The sequence below is a fragment of the Spermophilus citellus genome (assembly GCF_964194105.1).
Source record: "Spermophilus citellus genome assembly, chromosome: 4".
Classification (NCBI taxonomy): Eukaryota; Metazoa; Chordata; class Mammalia; order Rodentia; family Sciuridae; genus Spermophilus; species Spermophilus citellus.
This window is the reverse complement of record NC_138185.1, coordinates 5,467,372-5,495,029: the sequence shown is the minus strand read 5'-3', so window position 1 is coordinate 5,495,029 and position 27,658 is coordinate 5,467,372. Positions and strand designations below refer to the sequence as shown.

The window sequence follows — 27,658 nt, the reverse complement described above, 5'->3', positions numbered from 1 at the left end:
GCTTCATGTTGCGCCCAGACCGTGACGTGTGCAGGAGTCACCCAGGAGGAAGGGAGGAAGCTGAGGCGCAGAGGCTGCTCAGGACGCCTGCGCGGGCCTGGATTCTGCACCGCTGACCTGGCCCGATGCCGGTTCCGGTTCCGGGATGGAGTTTGGGAGCCCGCGGGGCTTGAGACACAGCAGGGCGCTGGCATCAGGAGCGGTGACCTCTGTAAGAAGCCTCTGTCAGACGCACCCAAACACTGCGCGTCCTCCATGTCTTAGTTTGGGTCCCCCACAAGCTGACCCTGAGTCCTGGGAGGTGGCCCGGAAGTGCTGGTGGCCCTGTGGGGAGGGAAGTAGGGTGGGAGGAAGGCTGGCTCAGCGAGCGGGTCCCCACTGTGGGTCACAGGCCCTTCCTCCCTCTGGGCTCATGGGTGCTCTCTGTCAGGTCTGTGACCACCCGGGTGGCTCTTCCTGGTTTGTGGCTCTGGGCGGAGTTCCTGGGTCTCAGGATGGGCAGCGGCCAGTAAGCGCTTTGTGCCCTCTGCCCTCCACCCACGTGAGTCCTTCTGGTCTCTCCTCCAGAGTTTCTAGTGGTGACTGGGTAGCAAGCCAGCGTCCTCCCCGCGAACCCACCCTCTACAGGGAGGCTGCGGCCCCACACTTGGGTCTGGCTGGCTTACTTGACAGAGCGCGGCAGAGGTGCTGGGCGCCCATTCCAAGCTGGCTCTGCCTTCTTGCCTTGAGAGAAACACTGTGTGACCACGAGAGCAGCGAGCAGGATGTCCTCGCTGCAGGGAGAGAGACTCCGTGGGCAGAGACGAGCAGAGACGAGCTGTCCCAGCTGAGGTCACTCTGTACCTGCGATCTGTCAGCTGTCTGTGGCTACCCAACAGAGCCCAGCCCAGATGGGCAGAGCCTCTGCCAACCCGGCATCTCATGGGCTTAATAAATGCTCACTGTCTAGCCACTGAGCTGTGGGGTGATTTGTTCGTAGCTAACTGATAACACAGCTAAGCCGGGAGGAAACTCTGGTGACTCTTCTTGCCTTTCGGTTTCCCTGGAGTTAATAATGGCCTTTAAAAAATCCTCTCAATGCATCTGGATGTACCACGTATTTTAGCAAACTGTTTTCACAAAGACGTCTCTCCTGGCACCTCTGACCTACTTCAATCAAGGTCAACAGCAGCTGTTGCTTTCTTTCATACTGGGACCTATTATGATCTGGGGATTCCTTTCACTTTGCTACAATGTTACATTTCCTGCTTCCTGTTTCCCCCGCTTTCCGCCATGTGCAGTGGTGGGTACCTTCCTGTAGCTCTCTGAAAAGGAACTAGTAGAGGGTGACGTGTTTTCAGACGTTGCCTCCCCACTTTCCTGAAAATGGCTTTATTCTAGTGTCCTACTTGACAGTTGGGCTGGGTATTGAATTTTTGCTTGGAAAAAAAAATAACTTTCCTTCATAATTTTTAAGCTTTTATCTATGGACTCTGGCTTCCAGTTGCTGGGAAATCCACAGTCACCCTGATTCCTTAAAAATATGGAGTGAATCTTGAGATTGCACGTCATCCTTGTGTGGGGCCAGGGCTGCTGACCCCTATACTCTTCCTGAGCACGTGGGCTCCGGGACAGCGTCTGACTGGATTTGTAGGCTCTTGTTGGGCAGACACAGTTCTCTACTTTGGGTTTCTGACTTTCCGCACCCGGGACTTTCCTGGTACCGGTGGGTTTAAGCAGAAGAACCAACCTTTGTGAATGAGTGGGAGGTCTACTAGGGCTTGGCATTCTGCATCTTGTTCATCGGGAGTGGCCTCCTGGACCCCTGTGCTGTCCCGGGCATCCTGATCACAGTGAGACGGGGCAGAACAGTTCCTGGGACTAAACAAGTAGTCACACAGACTGGTCAGGTCCACTAAGGAGAAGTCCAGGATGCTACGGAGGTGAAGGGGCTCTCTGAGGAGGTGGTGTCTGTGCCGAGACCCGAGGGGCAAACAGGCATCGGCCGGGTGGATGAAGCTGTTTCTGCAGAGGGAAGAGCATCTGCGAAGGTCTGGGGTGCGAAGGGACATGGAGGGCTTGAAGGAAGGACAGATGGGACTGGACCATGGAGAGCGAGCAGGAGTCTCCCAAGATGCAGCTGGAGGGCGGCTCGGCCTCCTGGGTCGCAGCGAGGAATTGTTTCCAGGCCTGACTTCCTCCTTCCTAGAAGGGACTCCCGGAGGGCGGAGGTGTTGTCTGCGGTGTTGACGGCCATGTCACCATCCACACCAAACTCAGGGTGGACACGGAGATACTAACGAGACTTCTATAAACGGGTGAATCAATATGTAGGCTAAGTGGGTGGGTAGAAGGATGGACGGACAGACGGGAGGATGGGTGACTGATGGATGGAGTCGTAGCTGGTCGATGCTCCATCCTACTGGCCTCTGAGTTCCCTTTCTGGGCACCCATTCCCCGTCCTGTGCACCCAAATCTGTGCACCCCATTCGGAGGGCTGCTCTTGGGATGCTGAGGCCACTTGGCTTAGATGTGCTCAGAGCGGGAAGTGCCTCGGGTTCACGTGGCTCTGGGGAGCTGTGTCCCTATGATTGATGGGTAGGGGTGTGCAAGTTCAGTTCTGTCCCTGGAGACGGGGCCATCACGATGGAGGCGCGATCTACCTTCCGGAGCTCAGGCTGAGGCTGCGGCTGGGCCTGTGTTGGCTCTGCCCCTCTCCCTCCTGCTCCCAGTGACCTGCTGGAGGGACCTTCCCTGAGCTCTGCCTCCGGGGACGGCAGCCTAGCCAGCGGGGACCCTGGGTGGCCAGGTGGCACCTCCGTCTTGAAGTCTTGAGCAGGGCCTGGCTCGTGAAAGGCAGGGAGGGAGGGAAGCTCAGGCAGGCATCGAGGGGCACCTGACCCTGCCACCCAGCCCTTGGGCCCTGCCACTTGGTCCCAGCCAAGTCCCCACTTGCCAAAGTGTCTCTGGCCCCAAGCCTGGTAGTCCATGTGGTCAGTGTTCCAAAACCTCGGCCCAGTCCCTCGGGGGCCTGGGAGGGGCAGGCCAGGCTGGCACTGGTCACAGGGGTGGAAGCTTGTTCCTAGAGGGCGGGCTCTGTGGATATCACTTCTGCTGTGCTGCCACCGAGCAGGCTGAGAACTCCCCACTGGTGAGCTATTTATTTATTTGTTTATTCAGCAGACACTTGTCCAGCCTGTGCCAGGCCCCGTGGTGGGCAGGAGATGAAGGTGTGGACACGTTAGGCCGCTCCGTGTGTGGCTGAGCTCATGGTCTGTGGACAAGCCCCCTCCAGAGGCTTTTAATATTCACCCTCCAGACAGTCACATGACCACGGGCCCCACGTCACATGACCACTGGCCCTCGTCACATGACCATGGGCCCTGCGTCACATGGGTAAACCAGTGGCCCACATCTTGCCTTTATCCCTTCTAGGCTGGGTGACCTTGGCCGGCCACACCACCTCTCTAAGCCTCAGTTTCTCCTGAAATGATTGGAAGAGGAGGAGACTGTAAGTCTGTGGTGGGGTCACTCCCAGAGGGCCTAGATCTGTCCATAAAGGGACTGTGTCACCTCTCTGTCAACCAAAAATGAGCATGACATGCCAAATGTCCCCCCAGGATGCAAAACTGCCTCTGATTAGAAGTCACTGAGTCAGAGCGATGGGGAGGGAAGGATCTGGAATAGAGTGTGGTTCCAAATGCCACTCACACAAGAGAGAGGACAGGAAAGGACAAGGGTGCACGTCACAGGACACAACGGAGTCTACATGTCCAACGAGGGAGGAGAAGGAGATGTACGGGTTTAAAGAAAACTCATCTGCCCCATGTAAGCCAAGACAGGGACCTTGTGCTGACGAGGAACACAACTGTCCCTGTGCGCTCGAGCCCAACCGTAAAAGGTACCCAAGTTCATTGCAGGGAGCGTGGCCTGAAGTCAGCCGCAGGGAAAGCTGAGGGATTGGTACAAGAGGAACCTTGCAGTGGGCAGCAGGGGACAGGAGATCAGGTCTCTTCAGGGGGAGATACTGGACAGAAGCAGCAGCCCAGGGGCTTCAGACGCCATTCTCCTTCCTCTGCAACCCCCCACGTCTCCTGTTTCCAAGTTGGAGCAAGCCAAATTGGTGCTCCACACCCGCTTCCTCCTGCCTGGACCCTCTCCAGCCTCATGGCCTCACTGCTGTCCCTCAAGCTCATCAGGCAAACTTCTACCTCAGGGCCTTTGCACTTGCCACCCCCGGTCTTCCACCAGGTACCTGTTCCTCACTTCCTTCAGGTCTTTATTCGAGATTTAGCTTTCCTGTGAGACCCTCATTCTTGCCTGCTTTTTCTTAAATTTAATTTCAACCCCTTTCCCTGCAGTTCTTCTTGCACTACCTCCCCTTCCACGCTCTTTTCCTCTGTATTTATTATTTGTCTTGTTTATTGTCTTCTCTCCAGGAGGTGGGGCCTAGGTCAGTCCTGGCTACGGGGTGCATGACGCAGTCAGAGATAAGCGGACAGACACCTGTGTCCCGGCACTGCATCCCTGAGCTGGTTCTCCCATGCACTGTGCCCCTAATCGCCATGGCAACAGAAAACACCTCCTTTTCAGTCCCAGTTTGATGGGCAGAGGGCCCAAGGTGTCCTCCCACAAGGACATGGTGGGATGTGAGCTATGACTCCCCGAGTGGCCTTCGGGCCCCTGCTTCTGGCCTCCCATTCCTGAGGGAGCAGGTGTGACTCTGGGGCCTGGCTGGTGAGTGGGCTGGTTTCTGGCTTATTGCCAACAGCTGAAGTGCTCTGAGAAGGGAGTTTTCAGGGGACCCTACGCCCTACCTGAGCCCTTCAGTGTCAGGGAGTCCTGTACCCTGCTGCCGGGGCTCAGAAGCAAACCCCCAGGGGGACAGCCTGAGCAGCCTGCCAGGCGAGGGCTCGCCCTGGGTTGACATTGCATGGGGAAAACAATCTCCCTCCAGGCCCCTGTGCAGGCCCATCTCTCCCACCACAGACCCCGCAGCAGCCTGCCGGCGCTCACACATCCACATGCTTCCTGAGCCCCTGCTGGGTGCCAGGCTCAGAGCTCCCTGGCACTTGCCCTTTGTGGCCCATTGTTCCTGCCATCGTCACCTGGTAAGCCTGCCCCACAGAGATGTAAGGGCCGTGAGGGCTGCAGAATCATGGGCCCGTGGGAAACCAGCAAGAGCCCATCTGGGTTTAAATAATAATATCCAACACGCCAGGCGGCGGCAAGGCTGGTTTGGTGAGGAACTTTGAGGCTGGTTCCGGCGAGGAGGAAGGAGGTGCAGCGGAGGATGCTGGGAAATGAGCTTTCCTGGCAGAGAGGCAGGCACAGGGTCGAGCCCATGAACAATCTGCCAGTTACAAAGATGGAGGCTGGTCACCAGGCACAGCTGGGGAACTTGGTCTTCCTGATTTCAAAACTTACTATGAAGCTACAATCACCAAGACCCAGTGGTACTGGCACAGACACAGAATATCCATCAATGGAACCAAGTGAGAGTCCAGAATTGAGTATGATCAATTGTTTTTTTTTTTTTTTTTGTGGGGGGGCTGGAGATTGACACAGTAAGGCTCTACCACTGAGCCACATCCTCAGTCTTTTTTTGTTTGGGGGGATTGAATTCAGGAGCACTGGACCCCTGAGCCAGGTCCCCAGCCCCATTTTGTATTTTATTTAGAGACAGGGCCTCACTGAGTTGCTTAGCACCTTACTTCTGCTGAGGCTGGCTTTGAACTCATGATCCTCCTGCCTCAGCCTCCCAAACTGCTGGGATGACAGGCGTGCACCACCGTGTCTGGCTCCCAGCCTTTTTTACTTTTTATTTTGAGACAGGGTCTTGCTAAGTTGCTGAGGGTGTCCTTGAACTTGTGATCCTCCCGCTTCAGCCTCCAGAGTCACTGTGATCACTGGTGTGTGCCACCACACTGGCTGGTCAAGTGAGTTTGACAGAATGCTGAGACCGTGCAACAGGGAGGGGAAAGTCTTTTCAGAGAACGGTGCTGGGCAACTGGATGTTTATGTTTTAAAGTGGCTTGGACCCCTGCGTCACTCAAAGTGGGTCACGGGCCTGAATGCAAGAGCTACAATGACAAAAATTCTTAGAAGACTGCAGGGGCCCAAATCTTAGTGGCCTGGATCAGGCAGCGACTTCTCACCAAAATTACAAAAGAAGAGGAAAATACAGAAGAATTGGATTTCATCCAAATTAAAACTTAGTACTTCAAAGGACATCATCAAGAAATTAAAAAAAAAAAAAAACCAGAATGAGAGTGAATATTCGAAAATCACATATCTGGTAACAATCTGGAACTCAGATATATAAAATTCTTCCGATTCAACCATAAAAAGACAAGTAAGTCAATTCAGAGTGGACTAAGGTTTGAATAGAAGTTTCTCTGAAGAAGATATGCTAATGTTCACTAAGACAGTCCCTGGGACCCCCGTCGTCTAACTCACCAGCTCACACAGTTAGTTATCAGGGACACGCCAGCCCGAGCCACCATGAGGTACCACCTCACACATCCTGGGACAGTGACACCACCAGAGACAGTAATGAATGTTGGTGGGACGTGGAGGAAGCGCACCATCTTACACTGTTGATGGGAATATAAAACGGTGCAGCCACCTTGGAAAATACTCTGGAGGTTCCTCCACTGCTCAGCTTTAGAGTTACCATATAACCCACAGTTGCACTCCAAGGTACAGACCCAAGGGAATCAAAAAAACATGTCCACGCAAAAAACCTGTCCATAAATATCCACAGCAGCATTATTCATGACAGCCTGAACCCCCACAGTCCTTCAGCTGGTAAGTGGGTAGACAAGAGGTGGTATGTCCACACAATGGAGACCCATGTGGTCATTAGAAGGTACGGGGGACCGAGAGCTGCTGGCAGAGATGACCCACGTATGGTGTGAGTGCATTTAGACGCACCCCCAGGAGAGGCGAGACTAGAGGCAGGAAGTGGACGGTAGTTTCTAGCAGTGGGGAGACGGGGTGGCGGGAGGGGGATGACTACTAAGGGGAATTAGGTGTTTTTGGGGAGTGATGAGGATGTTCTAGAATCACAGCTCTGTGATGTACTAAAAACCACTGAATCGTACTCGTGGAAAGGGCAGGTGTGTGCCATGCAGATTGCTTCTCACGGTTATTAAGGAGAACAAGGACAGGGACAAGGGGAGCAGCTGTCCTTGAGTTGAGTCTGGCATCCTCACTGGGCGGCCTGGAAGGCAGGGTGCAGGAGGAGTCGGGGCAGACTTGCTGGGGTCCCCAGCTCGCGGGGAGTCCTCCACCTCTCCCTTCCTCTCTGCCGGGGATTTCTAGAGCACCCACAAGGTGCCAGGAGACACAGTTACTAGAGGGCTGCTCGGGCTCCGCCTGGGGCCGAGGGGTGGGAAGGAAGTGCAGAGACGACAGCCTCCGGCAGCCCGTCCCTGATTGGGACCAGGAGGAGAGCCCAGTTTCTGTTTTAGGATTCAAACACCCTGTTTTGAATCATGGCTTAATCGGGTCGGCTCTGCTGGTCTTATTTTCCTAAGTAAACAGCAGACCCTCCCTTGGCTGGGGCTGTAAGTGATACGACTCCTGCCTCCTGCACAGCGCTCGGCATGATGACCTTAAGCCACGAGGTGCCAGTGCTTGGCGTGATGTGTGTAAGGGGGGGCGGGTCTTGGCCTCATTCACTGGGCACAGGGCCCTCTCACTTTGCTGGCAGGAGCGCTTTGGCTCCCACTGGGCTGGTGCCCTCCCACTCGGTCCATCTGGTGAGATGGAGCAGCCCAGCTCCCCACTCCCTCCGCAGAGTGAGCTCTTGGTCGGGGCGGCCAAGCTGAGCTTCAGAGGCTGGCCTGTGGGCGGCCCGGGATCCAGTTTGGGGCGATGAGACTCAGGCCTCCGAGTGGGCCGGAATCCGGGCAGCAGAGGTGCGTCCTTTCTCGTTGGCGTCGCTGGGAGGAAATCGCCGTAGGGAGAGAAATAAATAAGGAAGGAAGGAAGGCAGGGAGGCCCAAGAATACCGCCTGAGCTCCTGGACGCCATCAGCCAGACCCGAATCCCAAGTGTCCCTGGGTTTCTCAAGTTGTGATCTGACAAATTCCCCTTTAGCTGAGGCACCTGGGCTTCAAACGGAGAGTCCTGCCTCCCACCAGGGCTTCCCACGGCTTCCCACGGTGCAGTTGCTGGAGAGGCACAGAAAGAACCTGGCCGGACATGGAGGCTGTGGGTGTTTCTGTGGTGGATATCCCCACGACGAGCCTCCCGGGTCTCAGTTACTCTGTCTGCAAAATGGGGCTCACAGTCTTGTGCCCGCCAGCCCCCGCCTCGTCTTTGACTTCCAGGGTTAGAGCTGAAGCTGGGGTTTCAGGCCCACAAATCCAGGTGTCTCCTGCGCCTGGTCAACAGAACTCACCTGGTTCTTTGTCATCGCTTTTCTCTTTCGTTATTCTTCCTGTACTATGTGGTCCGTTGGGCTAGGCAGCGCCCTGTCTTCTACTCTTAGAGTAGCAGAATTCTTACAGTCTAACTTGGCACATGAGGGGCCCCAATAAGGACGGGCCTCACAGGCCCTCCTGCAGCTCGCTGTGTTCATGTGACGGAGTTCTACCCAGTAGGATGTGGGCAGGAAGGCTCTGTGCGTGTCTGGGTTTGCCCTTCCGAGAGGGACACTGGCTTCCCTTTCTCCCTGGCGGGGATGCAGACGTGCGGGTGGGCCGTGACTCATCTTGCAGTGCTCAGGGACGGCAGAGAGGAGGACTGAAGGAGCCTCAGTCCCTTTGCCACTCAGCAGCCTGCACCGCTGCTTCCTGGACCTCCCATGAGTTCAAGGTCAGCTTGGTCTGGTGGTTTTGCATCTCATTTAGGGTTGCTGGATTTAGCAAATAAAAATGCTCATTTTGCACCTTATGGAGAGCTGGAGGAGGGGAAAGAAGATTCTAGAACAGGAGTGAAGACGTTCAGACATCACAAGAAGGCACGTCCCACTCTCCTTTTCTCTTGGACCATCTTCCCCCTTCTCAGCCTCAATTTCTCCTTACGTACGAGGGAGACTAACTGGACGTGATGTTCTGTTCAGTTCCCCAGTTCTGACCTTCTGTGGGTCTCGCAATCCTAGGACAGATGTTGACAGGGTTCCAGGGGGCCAGAGAGGCCCATAGCTGGGTCTGAGGGCCAGGGGTGGCCACGGCAGGCTGGAGAACAGATGTCCCCCTCTGAGGCCCTTGCCGCAGGCTCCTGTTGATTGCGGTCACAGGGGAATGCAAGATGGCCGGATTGCCTAATTTTTCAAGAAGAGCTGGGAATCTAGATTGTTTTGGTCTGTGCAATCTCCTGATTTTTGAATGTTGGCGATAAATTCACATTTTTTTCAAACACTCTGGGGGCCAAACAGAAAGATCTGCAAGATGAATTTGGCTGGTGGCCACCACTTAGGAATTTCTGTTTTGACACTACTTTTCTTCCTTCCTTCCTTCATTTAACCAATATTTACTGGACACCTACGAAGGGGGTGCACTGTTCTCTGCACTACAGATAAAAAAAGCAATGCGGAAGAGGGGGGTGGCCCTGTCCTCCCGCAGCCTGACGTTCTAGGGGATTGTTCCAGTCCATTCATGTGACAAGTATCTCTCCAGCAGTTCTGTCCTGTGCTCTGTGCTGAATTGGGAAGATTAAACAAAAAAAAAAAAAAAAGGGCCCACGCTCCCTGCCCTTGTGGTGCTCACAGGCTACAAGGGAGGCAGACGCTTCAGACGCAAATGAAAAACAAGGGTATAGACAGATGCCATTTAGATGGAAGGAAGAGTCAGCAGAGGTCTCCTGGAGGGAGGGAGGCCCACACCAGAGTCCCAGCAACTTGGGAGGCTGAGACTGAAGGATCACAGATCCCATGAGTTCCAGACCAGCCTGGGCAGCACATCCCATCTCAAAAAGGAAAGAAAGAGTAAAAATAAAAAAAGAACCAAAACATAAGTAGGACTTAATCCATACAAGAACATTCTAGAACAACATTCTAGATTACTGCAGAGGCTTTCACGCGCCCCTCTTCCATGTCTCCTCAGCTGTGACCATTCTTTTTAAATCTACTAAAGTAGTTGCAGTTGGACACATGCCTTTATTTTATTCATATTGACGTGGTGCCGAGGATTGAACCCAGCGCCTCCCGCGTGCTAGACGAGCGCTCTACTGCGGGGCCCCAGCCCAGCCCAGCTGTGGCCATCTTGCACACACAAGCCTCCTACATTAGCACCGGTGTTCCCCACCTTAGGGTCTTCTTGGGAGCAGGCCTCAGCCCTCGGTGGGAAGGATTTTGAGGTGACTATCCCGCTCCCTCACTTCCGGGTGGGTTGATGCCGAGGGGAGTTCCAGGACTGGCCCGTGGTCTCCTGGGACTCGCCTGCTGCCCGGAGCAGTTACGCAGCCTGCTTGGATGTCCTTCTCTCCTGCCTTGCTTCCTGGGGACGCCTGGGATCCTCCCAGATCAACCACGGCACTCACTGCTATCTCAGGGTCTGGTTCTGGGGGCCCCCGGTGGCACCCGATGGGGACAGGACAGGCTGGCAGGTTCAGGACAGAGAGCCACTCAGGGCACGTAGCAGGAAACGGGGCTGGAGGGGCCACCCGCGGAGGCCCTGGAGGCCGGCTCGGCTGTCAGTGCAGAAGCCACATGGGTTTTCAGCAAGGGGTGACGTCACCAGGCTGGCATTTAGGACGACCCTTCTGTAGGGGCAGGGGTAGAGCTGGAGGGCAGATGGGAGGTCACGCTGGAGGTGAAGGTGGCTGGGATTAGGGTGGGGGTCGGAGAGGGGTGATAGTGGGGAATGACATGGGCCAGCAGGGAGCTCTGGGCGGTGTCCTTTACTTGAGAGAGCCCCTGATTTGGCTCAAGGACAGGTGGTGAGACTCGTCTGCCAAGACCATATCCAAGGTCACCGGGCCCCGCCCAGGACAGGGTGAGGTGTTCCGGAGCCATAGAACTCCACGGTGGGCAGCCTCGGAGGACAGGGAGAGCTGGGTTGTGTCTGTGGGGCGGGGGTGACTTTACCGGGGCTGGTGGGACAGCCGGGAACAGCCTGGCTTTGTGGACAGTGTACTACTGGGGCCCTCGGGGGCAGCCGTGCGCTCTGCTGCCCCTGACCACGCCGGGCACAGCCCAGAAACCCACGCCGGTTCCCGCAGCCCTGCTAGACACATTAACGCATTCCTACGCGGCCAGAGCTTTCGGCACCACCAACACCATTTTCACATCCTTCGCTGCGTCGTGGCAGACAATAAATCTATCTTGCTAATTGCACATCCAGCTCGCTGCGACCCCCATAAAAACCAGGCGCAGCTGGAAAAGCCATGAGGTGAGGTCAAATCATATTCCTGGTCTCTAAACAGAAACAGATATTTTCCAGGCGCTGGCCAGAAGCAAGGTCCCACCCGTGCGGGGGAGCAGCTGCGGGGGGTCCCTCACCTCTGAGGAGATGATCACTGGGCTGTCCTGGAAGCACTGCCCCCTGTCCCCAAGGGTCCCCTAAAGAGATGGCAGCTGTCTGGGGGCATGGCCTGGGGTTGTGAAGAAGTCCGCGGGATGGGTGCGAAGAACCCGCGAGGTTTTAGCAATCGGGGAAATTCCTGTATCATTAAGGGTTTCAGGTCTCTTCACCCACCACCACCAACCGGCACATTTGCCCAGGACTCTAACCGGACGGTCCCCAGCATAATTTGTCCATGATACACTTGCGAAGCTGTTGCTAAGTCCATGCCGGGGTTGCCAGGCCTCTCCCCCGTCGCTGAAGACTCTGAGACTCTCGGCTCAGCAGCAGGGAGAACCTTGGCTGGTTTTCTAGCAGAGACAACTGCCTCTGGCCACAGGGTGTCCCCGCCCTTTTAGGAAGGGTCAGCTGAAGATCACAGCTTGCATGCTACCACGCAGAGGCCAGTCACTTGGTATATGGGAAGAAAAGGCTTGGGGGACAAGAGAAGGGGAACAGAATTCTCTGGGTACAGAATCTAATTCCAATTAAATTCTCACGTGTCAAAGGAAAATGCACAGGAAGTTTCAAACCTGGGCAGATCTGAACAGGTGGCTCTTGTTGGAGCAGCCACCGGAGGAACTGCCCCGACAATTCCCGGGAAAACTGGCTGCACGGAAAGTCACGTGGTTAAAGAAAAGAGAGAGAAAGCGGATTCTTACCTTCCCGTATCTGGAGGCGAAGGTCCCCGTGAGTAAGGAGTGAAAAATAATTATGGTCTCATCCAGGTCCCACACGAACACGCGCTGGGGGGACAGAGAGGAAGACAGTGGGGACAGAGGGACTCGTCAGCCTCTGACTTCACGTCTGCAGACATTAATTCCCCTGGAGGACAAGTCTGGAAACACTTCACCCTTCAGTTACAAAGCAGGGGACTCGGGGATGGGTCGTGGGTCCCCGTCCAACCTCAGCTGCGTCAATGTGTCATGAAGGCCCATCTCCGGGCTCCTGTCCACCCAGCAGATGCCAGAACCAGGGAGCCTGTCCCTGCCTCCACACAACGACCCGGAGAAGGAGGGCTCAGGCCAGCCCAGCAAGGAAACCACAGCATTCCCTGGACAACCTGAGATAGGACCACTTCCACTTGCTGCCCACCCTGAGTCGCACCGTTCCGGACCATTCTGCTCTCCTGGGCTCGCGGCCACCTATCTTTACTCGTTGACCTGCCGACAGTGTGGCGGTGTCTCCCGACTGGCGGTCTGAGGACGAAGGCTCAGCTGAGGCCCTCCTTTGTTCCTCTGTGACCTTACGTCTTTCACTAGGTGAATCCTCCTATTTCCAGTGCCGTTAGCTTTGGACGTTGGTCCAACAGGAGACCCGATATGATATTTCTCCTGTCACCCCTTCTCTCCGACATCTTCATCTCTAGCTTTACTTCTACATTGTCAATGGGGATGAATGGGTGTGTGTTTGGTTTTATATCGAAAATCAAGTCTTTTGTACTCTGTCTGCATGTTGATTCTAAAAGTTGGTAACCAGTAAACAACATTTGCGTCTTATGATCATTCTTTACAGCAGAACCAAAAACGTTCTAGATGTCACTTTTTTTTCCTCTCTCTATATATGTCCAGTCTCATAGCCCCAGGTCCACTCTAATGACAATGTTCTTACTGCCAAGGTCGTATGTACTCTCTTCTCTTGAATTCCTTCCTGATTAAGATAATATACCATATGCCAGTTTTATGAATCAACTTGTCTAGTAGGACTTTTTGTTTTTGTTCGAGTTTATTCATTGCTTTTATTTTTTCTCGTTTTCTATAAATGCCTTCATTATAATGTCCGATTTAGTCACACCCTCTATATCAAAGATGAGCATCCTCAGCATCAGTATCAGATTTCTGTATCAGAGATGTGCATCCTCTGATAGAACTCTCCCAGGTGAGCAGGATTTATATGGACTTTCTACAGAACTAATGCTCTGAGACCTCCCTCTAGTGCATTTGTGGGTGGGAGCCACTGTTACTTGGATTCCAAGTCTCTCTCTTACTTGGTTCTCTTCCTTGTTTTACTTGAGTACGTCCTTAAGTTGCTGTTTCTGAGTGGATTCATGGAAAGAAATCTTTCTGAATTCCTACATAGCTGCTGTCCTTATTTTCTCTAGAGTTTCTCTGGGTACAGAATTCTAATTTGAAAACCATCTTCTAGACCTCTGAAGGAGTCATTCATTATTTCCTCGTATCCATGGTCATTGATAGAAGATCTCATGTGTCTCTGACTCCTTATAGATTTGACTTTTGTTTTCCTCTAGGGTTTATAAGGATATTTTGTTTTTCTCCTTGATACTCTCAAATTTCATAAGGCGTTATCCTACCTAGGTGCGATCTTTTCTCGTTTATACCGTTTAGCACTTGAACATTTTAATCCAATGACCTGCGTTTTCCACAGCTCTGAAAACTATTTTCTTCTATCTTCAAATAATTCTTCCCACCTTTTTTTTTTTTTTTTTAAATTTTCAGCCGTTCTCTCTTTCTGGAATTTCTGATAGCCAAATTAAACGTTTTAGGATTGATGATGTTCTTCCTTTTAAAGAAGATTTTCTATAATGTTGTCTTTTTGATCTATGCTTTGGGATATTTCTTTCCTTTTTCTTTTGGTACTGGGGATTGAACCCAGGGATACCTAACCACTGAGCCACATCCCCAGCCCTCTTTGTTTTGATTTAGGGCCTTGCTGAGTTGCTGAGGCTGGCTTTGAACTTGTGATCCTCCTGCCTCAGCCTCCCAGGTCACTGGGATTTCAGGCAAGCATCACCACACTCAGCTTCTGGGAGATTCTTAAACTTTCTTTTTTGACCTTTCTCACAGTCATTTAAAGATTTTCCAATACTGTCTTTTTTTTTTCCTGAATATTTCTTTCCCAATAGCCTCTACTTCTTATTTTATGGATCCAAAATCTCCTTGAATTTTTATAAGAAAACCAATCGAATTTTTCTAAGTTCCTTTCTGTTTCTTAAATTACTTTGCTTTTTGTTTATTTATTTATCCTCGTTTTTAAAACTGTTGGTTTTCCTCATTTTTTTCTGATGATGATTATTTTTAAGAACAAAGGACTTTTTTTTTCTTTTTTTTTAAATCTCTGTGTTGAGAGGAGAACAAATACATCTCCTCAGACTGCCACTGCGGCCACCTTTGAAAACTCTCTGGAGGTCAAGAATTATATTTCCACCAGGCACTGGCCATGCCTTTAAAAGTACAAAAAAGCATCTAGAATGAAAAAGTCAAATCAGCACGTCCAGCCTCTAACACAGGGGTCTCTGAAGCAATCAGTAGAGTTGAGTGTTGTCTGTAAGTTGTTTTGGTTCAGCTGGTCACGTGTCTGTGTGGTCACGTGCCTGTGCCTGTAGGTGCTGGGTCACATTCTGGGTGTGTTTCTTATTCGGGTCGTGGTAAAAAAGCCATTGTTTTTGAGGAGGCCCTCTGAGGTTCTTAATAAAAATGGGGGGATCAGTTTAATTGAGAAATTTTAGTTATAGAGGTTTTTAAAATCAGGGAGTATTTTAAAAGTTGGTGGGGGCTCCATGCATCCATCCACTCCAACCCTCTGAAGAAGTCCTCCTCCCCCCCACTACCTCATCCCCCGTGTCCAGCCCTGGAGTCTCAGTGGGTCCACTCTCTGTGGCCGTTGTGCAGGGGACCCTGTCCCTGAGCTGCCACAATTTGGACCTCAGTGGGTTCATGACCCCGGATGGGTCAGATCTTTATTTGGAAACTTAAAATTGGGGCTTAGAAAGAAAGTCATGGTCTCTGGGGGCTGGGGGCCTGTTTTGGACATGTGATCTGAAGGACAAAGATGGCCAGTCCACAGGGAGAGAAGGACAGAGGGTGAGAGAGAACCCAACATTTTCCCAGGACCTGATTTCAGCTGAGAGCAGAGAGGGGCCAGGGGAGGCCAGGGGGGACATGCTGAGGCACTCGTGTCCAGGCACTAAAAGACACCCTCCCTGGGGGACTCTGGCTGATTCACTGTGGCTTGTGGCAGGGGAAGGCATAAACATCTCCCTGCCCTGTCCCCTAGCCTTGGCAATATTCTGCTGCACCTCTGGCCTTGAGTTCTAAGAGGGTCTCTGCAGCTTTAAAAGAAATTCTGCTTTTTCACTTAAGCCAGCTCAAGTTGGTTTCTGGCACCTGCAGCCAAAGAATTTTAGCTAATACACGCTCAGAATTTTCCTTCTTTCCACTTCGACATAATTTCTCTCTCTTGGGCTTCAGTCATTAGCAGAACCGCCGAAGACTTAAGAGGTGCGACCCAGGCGGTCCTCCCTGTTGACATTAAGCCCAGAAGCGAAGCACACCTCACACCTTTCTGACTGTTCTCTCCCGTTGGTAGTTACTCTGCAATCAAGAAGCAGATGTTTCCAGAATAATATCACCTCTAATCCCCGACTTCCATGCCTCAACCCTTCTCAGTTTCATGGAAAAATGTCTCTCCGCTCCCAACGTCCCCTACCAAAAGCAGAAGCCATGTTGGGTGACCCAATATTTGGGGGGAGGAAATATAAAAGTATGCATCGCTGACCTCCCTCAGCCTTCTGCAAAGGCCTGAGCCCACTGAAGGCCTGGGCAGAGCCTCCTTGACTTGGGAAGCGGGGTGGGGGTGGCTTTAAAAACGAGGGGAAGCGGGTGCCGTGCTTGATCTTGGAGTCCCAGCACTCTGGAGACCGAGGCAGGAGGATCGCCTGAGCCCAGCAGTGTGTTTGAGGCCGGCCTGGGGCAGCATGGTGAGGCTCCATGACAGGAAAAGCAAGAACAGGCAGAGCCCTCGGCCAGGTCCAGGGCTGGTATACCGCAGGAGGTTGGCTGATAGTGGGGGACAGTGTGATGTAATACCTTCTCGGACCACCAGCCCAGCGCCTGCCGTAAGTAACCGCCGTAGCTGTGCTGGTGGATGCTGGCTTGATACCAAGTCCCTCAGATGCGGCGTCTGTGTTCTGGGCCCCCCAGCATCCAGCCCAGGTCTTTGGAGAAGAGCACCTGGGTTTTCCTTCTCCAGTGTGGGCTGTCTTGGTGGAGATGTCAATCAAGGGGCAAGCACGTGACCCAAGCCGGGACCATGGATGCTGTCGTCTTGACTCTGACACTGGGTGAAGCAGCACTAGAGCCTAAAACGGGTGCTCCTGGGTGGAGCGAGCACCTTGGAAGTTCCCTAGATTCCCCAGCTCGGCCTCGGTCCCCTCCTTCCTCAGCGTGGTCAATGGCCGTCCCTCCCAGTAAGTCCCTTTTCCTTAAGTAACCAGAGCTGGATTCTGTTGCTTGCCACCGAAGATGGTAGCTAATGCTCCCACGTTCTTCGGCTCCACAAGAATCTCCACGCCCACGATTCAGCCCGGAGACTCCAGCAAGCGGCCGGACCGCAGATGACCCCTGCAGGCTTGGCCCACCAGGAAGGCAGCGCTGACCAAGCCACACGGGACAGTGGAGGTTCTTGTGTTTTCTGAGACCACTTGAACCCTGGGATCTCACACAATTCTTGGGGGAGGGAGGCCCCAGTAATGAGATGGCATTTCCCTGGTGGGATGGAGACTCGGTGAAAATCACCTGATTGTTAGGCCTTGGTGGAGACGGCATTTCTTAGTGTGTTTGAGTTTGTGGCCGAGCTTTGTAGCTGCTGCATCAAGTGCACAGGGTACAAACAGGGAGTTGAAGACCGTGCAACTGAACTGCTGGCGCTGACCCAGGCTTCGCCAATACCACTCGGGTGCCGGGGCGCACTCCAGCCGACGGACGGCCACCTTTTGCATAGATGCACAAATCTGCAGATTCGCTCATTCCTTCCTTGATCAATAATGCTCACCTATGTCTGCTTTTTGGAATTCATTAGGCCTGTGTCCCCACTAGGATTCTCCCCATGCACACTGTTTTTGGAGGGGAATTTCAGTGTGACCCACAGTCATCTGGTTTTAACATGGTAGGAGCAGGCTCAGGCCTTCAGTTCTCAGCCCAGGCTGCACATCAGACCCCTCTGGGAGTCGCCTAGGTGCCCCCTCAGGAGGAGGGGGCCTGGGGTACAGCTTGAGAACGAAGGGTTTCTCGGAGCTCTGCAGTGATTCTGATGGGCACCCAGGCTGAGATCAGGAACGCAGCAGCCCCATTTGACCCCCCGTCCTGGTGGTTAGTACGACTTTGAAAACTGCTCCAGAGGATCTCGACGTGTTCTGGGATGGGGCCAGGCATTGGGATTTTACATCCTGAGGACTCTGCCGTGTCACCAGGGCAAGAACCCCCCTAACCAGGCCAAGGCTCCTGCCCATCATCCCCTTTACCAGGGGCTTTCAGGGCATGCCCCCCAAATCCAGGGCATGTCAGCATCCCCTGGAGACTTGCTAGACCCGTAAAGGCCTCGGCCTACCCTGGACCTAAGGAACTGGAGACTTTAGAGGGTCTGGTGGTCCCTTTGAGAAGCAGGGCTCTGTGCGGATCCAGGGTGGTCCTGCTCAGCCCTGGGCCTCAACAGCACTCCCTATGGCCCGCTCTTTCTCTTACTGAGCTTCGTGAACCCCAAGGGCAATACCTACCCCCCTCTTCCCCTGCGCGTGGAGAGTACTCTGCACCCCTCCCGTCCACCAACATTAGGGCCACAGGGAGAGATCACACCAGTCACACTCAGGCCCTCTGGATTACCTCAATCTCATTGTCCCCTGTTGGGGAGGGGTCACTGCTCCGCTTCGACCGTCCCCGGAGCTTCCCCTCGGAGGCCCGGTGTGGCCTGTCTGTGTCCCCCTCTTTTGCCGGCGTGGAGGGTCCATTGTGCGTGTTGTATTCACCTGGAGCAAGACAGGGAGCGGTGGGCAGGTCAGAAGTGCTGCTGGAGGAGGCTTTCAGGAAACAGCACACCCGCGGGAGGAACTGCAGAGCCGCAGCCCGGGGCAGCCCAGGAGGCCGAGACGCGGAGCCGAAGCCTCCTCAGCCACCTGCTCACAACACTCACCTGGGGTTAGCACTTCAAAACTCTAGTGAGGGCTGGGGACAGAGCTCAGTTGGTAGAGTGCTTGCCTTGCACACACAAGGCCCTGGGTGCAATCCCAACACCCCCCCCCCACACACACACACCCACACACATACAAAAAAAAAAAAAAAAAAGAAAATAAAAAGTTCTTCGAGAGGAGAGACCTCACCTGGGTAAACAAGTCATTCTGATGTCGGGAGGGACACAGCAGTCAATCAGGGCTGGGCAGGGCTGCTGAGAGGTCACCCCATCACACGGGGCTCACCACAGAAGGCCTCGCCGGCCAGGGGACACCTGACCAGCCATTGGAGGAAGTGAGGGAGGGGCCCTGGCAGAGCTCTGTTTATGGTGAACAGCTTTATGTTTACAGCTCTGTGCCTCCAGAAGCCGCCTCGCAGGTAGCTGGGCACCCAGGATTTCTACTGCTGTGGTCTGGATCGGTTTAAATGTCCCCACAAAGGTCATTGTGTTAGGGGCTTAATCCCTAAGGTGGCCGTGTTGAGAGGCGGGGCCTAGAGGGGGGTCCTTAGGTCAAGCGGAGGGATCACTCTCTCAGAAGGAACTGACGTCCTGCCTGGTGGGGTGACCTCTTCTCCTGAAGACACTTCCCAGCTTGTGATGCCATCAGTCATGAGCCCCTCACCAGAGCCGAGCTATGCCAGCCCCATGCCCTTGAACCTCAGAACTGTGAGCCAAGAAAATCTTTTTCTTTGTAAAGTGAGTCTGCCTCAGGGGTTTCATTATAGCAAAAAAAAAAAAAAAAAAAAAAAAACTGACTAATACATCAACCTTAAAGATAGCCCTCCCAGAAGATTCCTCAAAACACTAGGCATGGACCACCATGAGACCCAGCTGTACCACTCCTCAGTATCTATCCTCAAGAATTAAGGCCAGGGGCTGGGGATGTGGCTCAAGCGGTAGTGCGCTCGCCTGGCATGAGCGCGGCGCTGGGTTTGATCCTCAGCACCACATAAAAATATAAAATAAATAAATAAAGATGTTGTGTCCACCAAAAATTTAAAAATAAATATTAAAAAAAAGAATTAAGGTCAGCAGCGTAATTCACATCAGCCCAGTGGAACAGCCTAGGCGTCCATCAATGGATGAATGGAAGTGTGGCCCACATGCGCGATGGAGTTTTATGCAGCCATAAAGAAAAACTGAAATGTGTCATTTGTAGGTAAATGGATGGAATTTGAGACATTACGTTAAGTGAAATCAGCCAAACTCAGAAGGTCAAGGGTCATAAGTTCTCTCTCATATGCGGGAGCCAGAGGATAGAAAAGAACAGAGTGGGGGGATCTCATGGAAATCAGAGGAAGTTCAGCAGAGGAGAGACCAGTGGGTGGGAGGGGGAAATAGAGAGAGACCTGCCAAGCTGTACTGTGAATGTGCAGCAAACCCACCATCACGGACGACTGTCATCACCAATAAACATACAGGAAACAGAAAAAATAAGTCCAAACATTTCAGTTAAAAATAATAGAGGGGGCGGCCCCCCAGAGGTAGATGGGGCAGGTGGGAAGAGCTCACTCTGTCCTCCTGTGAGGGGTCTGGACCCGGGCTCGGCTACAGCAAGTCTTTAGGCTCTGCCTGTTAAGGTTTGCCAACCTAAGAACTCCGTGACATGGTCTGTGCGGATCGTCCAGGACGGGCCAGGCAAGGCCCGTGACGCAGCCCACAGGCCACGCAGGTCAGCAAGAAGGGTCAGAGCAGATGGCACCTGTGGCTCTCATCAGGGTGGGCTTCAGGGTGTGGCCACACCGAGAGGCTGTTGTCCCATAGCCCCAGACCAGGCAAGCTGTTGGCTACACCCATCATCTTGGTTTAAGTAATGAGGGGCCCAGGCTTAGGGGGGTGCTCCATGTTGCCTGCTGCACCCAGCAAGTCAGTGAGAACTTAGGCCTGTCTTTGTCACGAAAGAGTGACAGAATCTCGAACCTGCATGGAGCCTCGGGGGACCTGTCCTCCCACTTTCTTACTCACCGTTGCTTGTTAGCTCCCAAATGCATCCTGCAGACCCATCTCTCCTGCTGCAATGGCCAGTTCTTGGACCATCTGGGGGAAATGCCTTCGTCTGAAAGCACTTGGCAACGGACTGACTCTTTTTCCTACCCTGGAAGGACCGTTTTCCCCCCAAACCCAAGGGAACTCGACATTGTTTATTTAATGTCTAAAAAACGTAGCAGACTAAGGACATAATATAAAGGATGGGATCTTGGATCGTCAAGACAACCCGGTGTTCTCCAACACCCGGGCATTTTAGGACATAGCATCAGAGATTCCCAAACCCTGAGCTAGCAACCCTTTGTTCAGGAGGAAGAATTTCTTCTAGACTCACAGATGCCCAAGAACAATGTCATAAGGTCCATCCTGAGTCACTTGGTCATTTAAGGTATTGGGGTTTAGAAAATAGCAGTTATCCCCATTAAAATCCAGGAAAACATTATTTTTCAAGGGATAAATGCCAGCTACCTTACGGAAGGTCTAGAATAAAGTGTGTGAAGCCAGATTAGCAGGGGTGCCCGGGGCTGGGGGAGATATAGCCCTTTCTCCAACCTTCCACATACTTGACAGCGAAGAGCCCAAGTTCAAGATCAGAGTCAACAGTCCTCAAGATAGAGCAATTCATCCTCCTTCCTTGGTGTCACTTAACGCTTTCTTTCTCCCTTTTAATGTGCAGGTGCAGCACTCCATATTTGAAATGTTTGGGATGAGAAGTGTTTCAGATTTGGGAAATTTTCAGGTTTTCAAATATTTGCATAGACTTTATAGGGTAAGCACTTCTCACCCGATGGAGCTCTGGACCTCAAAAAGTTTTAGATTTGGGGAGCAATTTAGTCTCCTTGTGACCCTGCCTCTGGCCCTGCTCCCCATGAAACCTCTGATCTGTTTCCTCCACTCTCCATTAGACTTGTCCACTAGGGTTTTAAATAAGTGGAATCCCACAGCACAGTGCATTCTTTTGCCGTCTGGCTTCGGAGGGTCAGAGCTCATGTCAGCAGCTCGTCCCTCTGTGACTACACACAGTTTGTTCATCCATTCACTGTGGATGCACGTTTGGGTCGATTCCAGTTTCTGGTGGCAATAAAGCTGCTATGAATGTCTGCAGATCAGTCTTTGTGTGGACAGAAGCTGTTTTTCTTTTAGGAGTTCCGTGACTGCTGGGTCACATGGAAAGCCATGTTTGACCTTGTGAGACAGCGCTGAGCTGTTTGGCTCAGTGCCTGGGTCACTTCGCCTGCCTCCTCCATAGCTCCTGCTGCTCCACCCCACTGCCAGCCTTTGCAATGGCCAGTCTCTCGTGTCTTATTATAATAAGATCTAATGTGCCTCTCTCTAATGACTCATGACACTCAGCATCTTGCTCATGTGATTTTTTTCCCCGTTCCTGGATCTTTGGTGAAGAGTATATTCAAATCTTTTGTCCCTTTGTTTACTGAAGAGTTTCCCTATTGTTGGATTCTGAGAGTTCCATATTCATTCTGGATGTATATACTTTATCAGGTAAATTATTTTCTCCAAGACCACAGTTTGTCTTTTCATTCTTCTGTTTGAAATTTTTGTGAAGTTCAATTGATATATATATATATACACACACATTTTTTTTTCTTTTTGCATCAAGCTTTTGGTGTTATGCATGAGAAACCTTTGTAACTCAAGTCACAAAGATTTCCTCCTATGTTTCTTATCAAAATGGATAGTTTTTATTTAAGCCTATGATCTACTTGCCATTACTTTTTTATCTTGTGGAGTGTAGGCTGAAGTCTAGGTTTTCTGGATATAGATGTCTGTTTGGCATCTTCTATTGAGAAGATTACACTTTCTCCATTGAATTGCCTTGTTTCAAAAATCAGCTTGTGGTCAAAAATCAGTTGTGTGGATTCATGTGGGGGTTATTTCTGCCTCCATTTGGAACAGTTCATTGTCGGTAACTGTTGTCACCATAATGCACAATGGCTGAACTTATTCCTGCTGTCAGACGGAACATTGTACCATTTGGCAACATCTCCCTGGGATTCCATCCCGCCCCCTGATGCCTAGTCCCTGGCAACCATCAGTGTGAGGTGTTTCTGAGTTCCACGCTTTAGGTTCCACATACAAGTCAGATCATGTGGCATTCTGTTTAAGTACAGATGCCTTTAGTGACTTTTCTCGTCTTATTGGACTAGCTATAACTTTTGTATAATGTTTAGAGGAAGTGGTAAGGGGGAAAGCTTCATCTTGTTTTGATTTTAGGGGTAGCTGTGGGTAGTTTTAGCTGTCCAGTACTATAAGTTTAGTCTGCTGTAACAAAAAATGCCATAAGTAGGCGGCTTCAACAATAGAAATTGATCTCCCACAAAAGCTAAAAGTCCAGGACCAAGAGGCCAATTTATTGATTTCCTGGTGACGGCTTACTTCTTGGCTTTCTTGCTGCGTCCTCACATTGGGGAGAAAGAGAGAGAGAGAGAGAGAGAGAGAGAGAGAGAGAGAGGGAGGGAGGATATCTTTTCTCTCTTCGTATTTCATCTCTCAGAGAGACAGAAAGGTATTCTCTCTCTTTCTCTCTCTCTCTCTCTCTCTCACCAGGGATTGAACCAAAGGGTGCTTAACCCCCGAGCCACACCCCCAGCCCTTTTGAGCAGGGTCTTGCTAAGTTGCTTAAAGCCTCACTAAGTTGCTTAGGCTGGCTTTGAACCTGTGATCCTCATGTCTCAGCCTCCCCAGATGCTGGGATTACAGGCGTGTGCCACCTTGCCTGGCTCTCATCTCCTCTTCTAAGGTTCTTGTCAGGGCACTAACCTCATTTATAAGGGCCCCACCTTCATGACCTAAGCACCTCCCAAAGCCCCACCTCTCAATGCCACCATATGGATGAGTAGAACTGCAGGGTACGGATTCTGGTGGTGGTGCTGATGGGGACAAACGTTCAGGCCATCACACGTGCCTTCTGATTTAAAAAGGCTTTTTTTATACCCTACTTCTGGTTTGGTGTTTTTGAAATAGATGATGGGTTTTATCCAATGTGTTTTCTGCATTTATTGAAATAATCTTTTGCCCCTCAGTTGGTGAATGTTGCAAATTATATTGATTGAATCTCAAATTCAGACCAACTCTGCATCCTTGGGACAGACACCACCCTTCTAAAATACATTGTTGGACTCAATTTGCTAATATCTTGTTCAGAAATTTTATACTTGAGTTTCTGAGGCCTGATGGTGAGTAGTTTTCTCCTTTGTCTGATTTTGATATCAGGATAGTACTGACCACAGAATGTGTTGAGAATTATGCTTCTTTTTCAATTTTCTTGAAGAATTTGTGTAGAAAGTATATTTCTATATAGAATCAGTGAAGGCATCTGGACTTGGCATCTTCTTTATGATCTATTTTATTTTATTTTTGTACTGGGGATTGAACCTGGGCCTCCAGCATGATAGGCCGATGCTTTGCCATGGAGTCACACGCTCAGCTCTTCTTTATGATTTTTTAAAAAACAACAAAAAGTCAACTTATTTGACAGACACAGGCCTATTTAGGTGACCTCTTCCTGTGTGAGTTCTGGTAGTTTCTTCTTCTTTCTTTGTTTTATTGGAGCCTCACAGTCACCCAGGAGAGCCGGCTTCACTTGATATGACCACACACACTCGGAAGTCAGTCTGCCTCAGTCCCTCTCCAGCTTGGTCAGTTTCGTCGTGTGAGGAACGTGTCCATTTCACGGAGGTTGTCAGATTCTGGGCATGACAGTCACATCGCATGGCTGTCCTTGGCCGACTCTTGGGACGTCACACCTTGCATTTCATGGGTGACTTTGTGCCTTCCTTTTTTTCTGACCTTTTCTGGTTTGGAGCTCGTGGATTTCATTCTGATCTTCAATGTTTCCTCAGGTGGAAGACGAGGTCCTGCTGTGACCTTTCTTCTTTTCTGATTTAGACCCTCTGCGCTACAAACGTCCCCATACGTACAGTTTTAATGGTATTCTCTAAATCCGGATAAGTTGTGTTTTAATTTTCATTTGGTTTAAGTACTTTTTAATCTCCCTTTGGCCCGGGGGTCATGTGGAAGTGTGCTAGTTAGCTTCTAAGCAGCTTCGTCCACTGTGGGCAGTGATGCAGCTGCTGACTCGGGTCAGCGCAGAGTGTCCTGAGGCAGGAGAGGGTGGGAGCGTCAAAACAGCATCGGCAGGTGGGTCTGTTGGTGGCAGCGTGTGAACCGCCAGCCTCTGGAGCTTGGAGGGGACCCTGGATAGTTTCCAACTGGTTTTTGTGGGAAGTGTGCCCACTCACATGCCCTTCCCTCATGATGGACACAGGGGAGAGGAGGCCAGGGACCTGAGTCGGAGCTGACCGCTGTGGATGTCATCAGGGTGTATGCGGGCTTGTTAGACCCACGGTAAAAGCCAACTCACCCACTTATTGTTGGACCTTAGACCGAAGGATCAGTGAAGGACAGGGGAGTACAGAAAGAGGAATTCAGAGAGAGACAGTGTCACTTATGCTTACTTCTGACGGGGAACAAAGATGACCTTGTGGCATAACCCAAATTCTTGGAAAGGGGTCTTTAGAGTCCCCTTTGCCCTGGGATCATGGATACATAGTAGCATCTAATTAAGTCTTCCTTCTGTCCTTCCTCTCTTCCCTAATTTCTCATCAGTTTTTTTTCCATTGCTGGAACCATATGGCAACGGCCACATTCAAAGTGTCTGAAGATGATCCAAGATTATGAAGAGGGAGTTTGCCATACTTCCTGCTCTCCAAAGAAAACAACTGAGAAGTTGTAAATAGGTTCTGTGCATCTGCATGTACGCTGGAGCGAGAACACAGTGACCCAATCAATGCTCAAGCCTCGCACATCCTTAAGAGCTGACTTAAAAATGCTCGTCCACCTTGTCTGCGTCCGTCAACAAAGCAGGGATAAGCACCCCCCACACACACTCTGCCCTCTGTGGGCGGGACGTTCTGGGTTGAATCCATAGCCACACTGAGCACCCAGCTGTTCCTTTTCTGTTCTTTCCCCTGAATCCGTATTCACGAAGGTCCACACGCCCTCATGCTAGGTTGGCTTCCACGAAGCCCCGTCACATTAGTGGCTTTCAGAGAAGAAGGGATCTTCATTCAGGCTTTACTGCTGCCACGTTACTTAATGCTGAGCCCAGCACACCTCGAAGCGGGAAGACGCACCCGGAGCATGTCCGGGGAATGAATGCAAGACTCCGCAGGCTGCTGAGCGGCTGCGAGTTTGCCCACCAGGCTCTGCGATCACCAAGGGCCAGGACCTGGACTCTGCCACACACTCTTCACCAGCGATCGGCAGCGTGGCCGGGAGCAGTTGTTCTTGGGTGCCCCGTGCGTCCTCTGCTTATGAGCTCTGGGTTTCTTTGGAAACCCCCTTTCCCTCACCTCAGCTGACCCCAACTGTAGCTCCAGCTGTGGACGTGAGACCCAGGGTGCAGCTCCCTGCCACAGAGATGGGTCTGGGGATGGACAGGTGACCGAGTCCGGACCAGCGGGAGCTTTTCAGGGACAGCTGCGATTGCAGGCAGCACTGAGCCCCGTGGGGTGGGAGGAGCCTGCTTGCAGAGCCTGGCTAACATAGAGGTGGCCTAAAACTGTTGTGCCCCTGGGGGAGAATGCCTGGGGACTGCGGGAAGTGTTCTACTGTCCTGAGACCCTGCAGTCCGTGTCCAAGCCCCTCTTGGAGACAGAACCACCCCTTGAAGGCTCTGCGCCTCTATGCCTCTGCTCTCACTTGGGCTGCAAGGTAACACGGTCTCAACATGCAGGGCCAGTGAACAGCGTGAGCCCCGACTTGGAACCAAGAGGCCTGGGTTCAAATCTCAGGGCCACCAAGCACTAGCCAGTCGCTCCCAACTCTGACCGTCATCGTTTTTATCTGGGAAAGGGGCCTAGGTAATATGAAACCTGCTTTTGTGAGAGTTATGGTTTTCTTATCATGTTGTTAAATATGTATTTGTGTGATTATTTGATTACTTTCTACAAAGACCAAGTCTCCACTGCCTGGAAAATCAGCAGGTGCTTCATAAATACTTGGTAATAAGTATACAAATAGAGAAGACCAACAGGTATGTCCTTGGCTCAAAATGGATGGTAGTGATACCAGTCTCCCTGCCTTTTGGAGCACAGTTCAGGCTCCGAGGCCGACGTGGGCCAGGTGGGTAAGGGATCTCAGGTGAGCTGCCCGCGCTGGAATCCTCGCACCCTTCCTTAATGCACCAGGCGGGCTGTTTCAACCAAGCACTGCTCCTTGGGACTCTGGCTAGGCCAGCAGAGCTTTCAAAAGAAGCCAGAAGTGAGGATTTTTAGGTAAACATTTCTACTTTTGGACTTGGATACAATTAAACGCGCGCACGCGCACACACACACACACACACACACACACACAGAAAGGCCACAACACATCTGGGGGTGGATTTAGCCCTGGGGTGACCAGTTCATGACAACTAAACCACATTTGGGCCCCTCTTTCATGTAGGAGCTCAGACCACACAGTCACAGTGACCCCCGAAGGTGACGACGTACGTACCAGCCAGGGACTCAGAACTCTGGTTGGGGACGTTGTGCGGTGCCTCCTGGAGGACGTAGGCGGACGTGGACAGGGGCGAAGGGCAGAGGCTGCCGGCCGGGACGTAGGGAGCGCTGTAGGACGAGCTGTAATACTGGGGGTACTGGCTCTGGGGGAAGCTGGGGTAGGAAGGATAGTCCTGGGGAGAGAAAAGCCCAGCCCGGCGTGAGCAGGGGGCCTCCTGGGCTGCACCCCTGGGCCCAGAACTGTCCCCCACGAGGGTGAACGCTCTCCAAGGGCAGGGGTGTCTTCACCGCGGTTTCCCAGGAGCGACTCTAGGGCAAGGACCAGTACAAGTAGCACATTTGGAAGGGGAAGGAGACCCCAGGAGGGGAGGGGGGTGAGCGCGAAGGGAAGGGAGGGCAGCCTGGTCGGCTTCCTCAGTGGGCGCTGAGCTGACGCGCGCTGGGCATCCCTGGGGCCTGGGCTAGGGGTTATACCCCACTTCACCCCCTTCGAGCGCTGCTCCAGGGGTGACACCCTGGCACTTCCTGCCTGCCCTGTGCACTAGAAAAACTCCCAGGGACAGGGACGCAGGAATGGGCAGTTGGAGGTGACCCTGAAGGATAAGCTGTGGCCTCGACAGTCATGTTGGCCACTGCTGTGTCCCCAGCACTGGGAACAGTGCCTGGCACACACAGTAACTCAGTGAGGCGAATGAA

General features: G+C 52.1%; 1 protein-coding gene across 1 annotated transcript in view; it reads right to left on the bottom strand.

Annotated features, from left to right (window-relative positions):
* EYA2 (EYA transcriptional coactivator and phosphatase 2) overlaps positions 1 to 27,658 on the bottom strand; it is a 113,136-nt gene that overhangs the window by 38,288 nt on the left and 47,190 nt on the right. The window contains exons 6-8 of the mRNA XM_081291096.1: positions 26,958 to 27,135; positions 18,110 to 18,252; positions 12,155 to 12,238 (exon numbers count right to left, since the gene is read on the bottom strand). Of these exons, the coding sequence (XP_081147222.1) occupies positions 12,155 to 12,238; positions 18,110 to 18,252; positions 26,958 to 27,135 (405 nt within the window). The remainder of the gene's footprint in view (positions 1 to 12,154; positions 12,239 to 18,109; positions 18,253 to 26,957; positions 27,136 to 27,658) is intronic.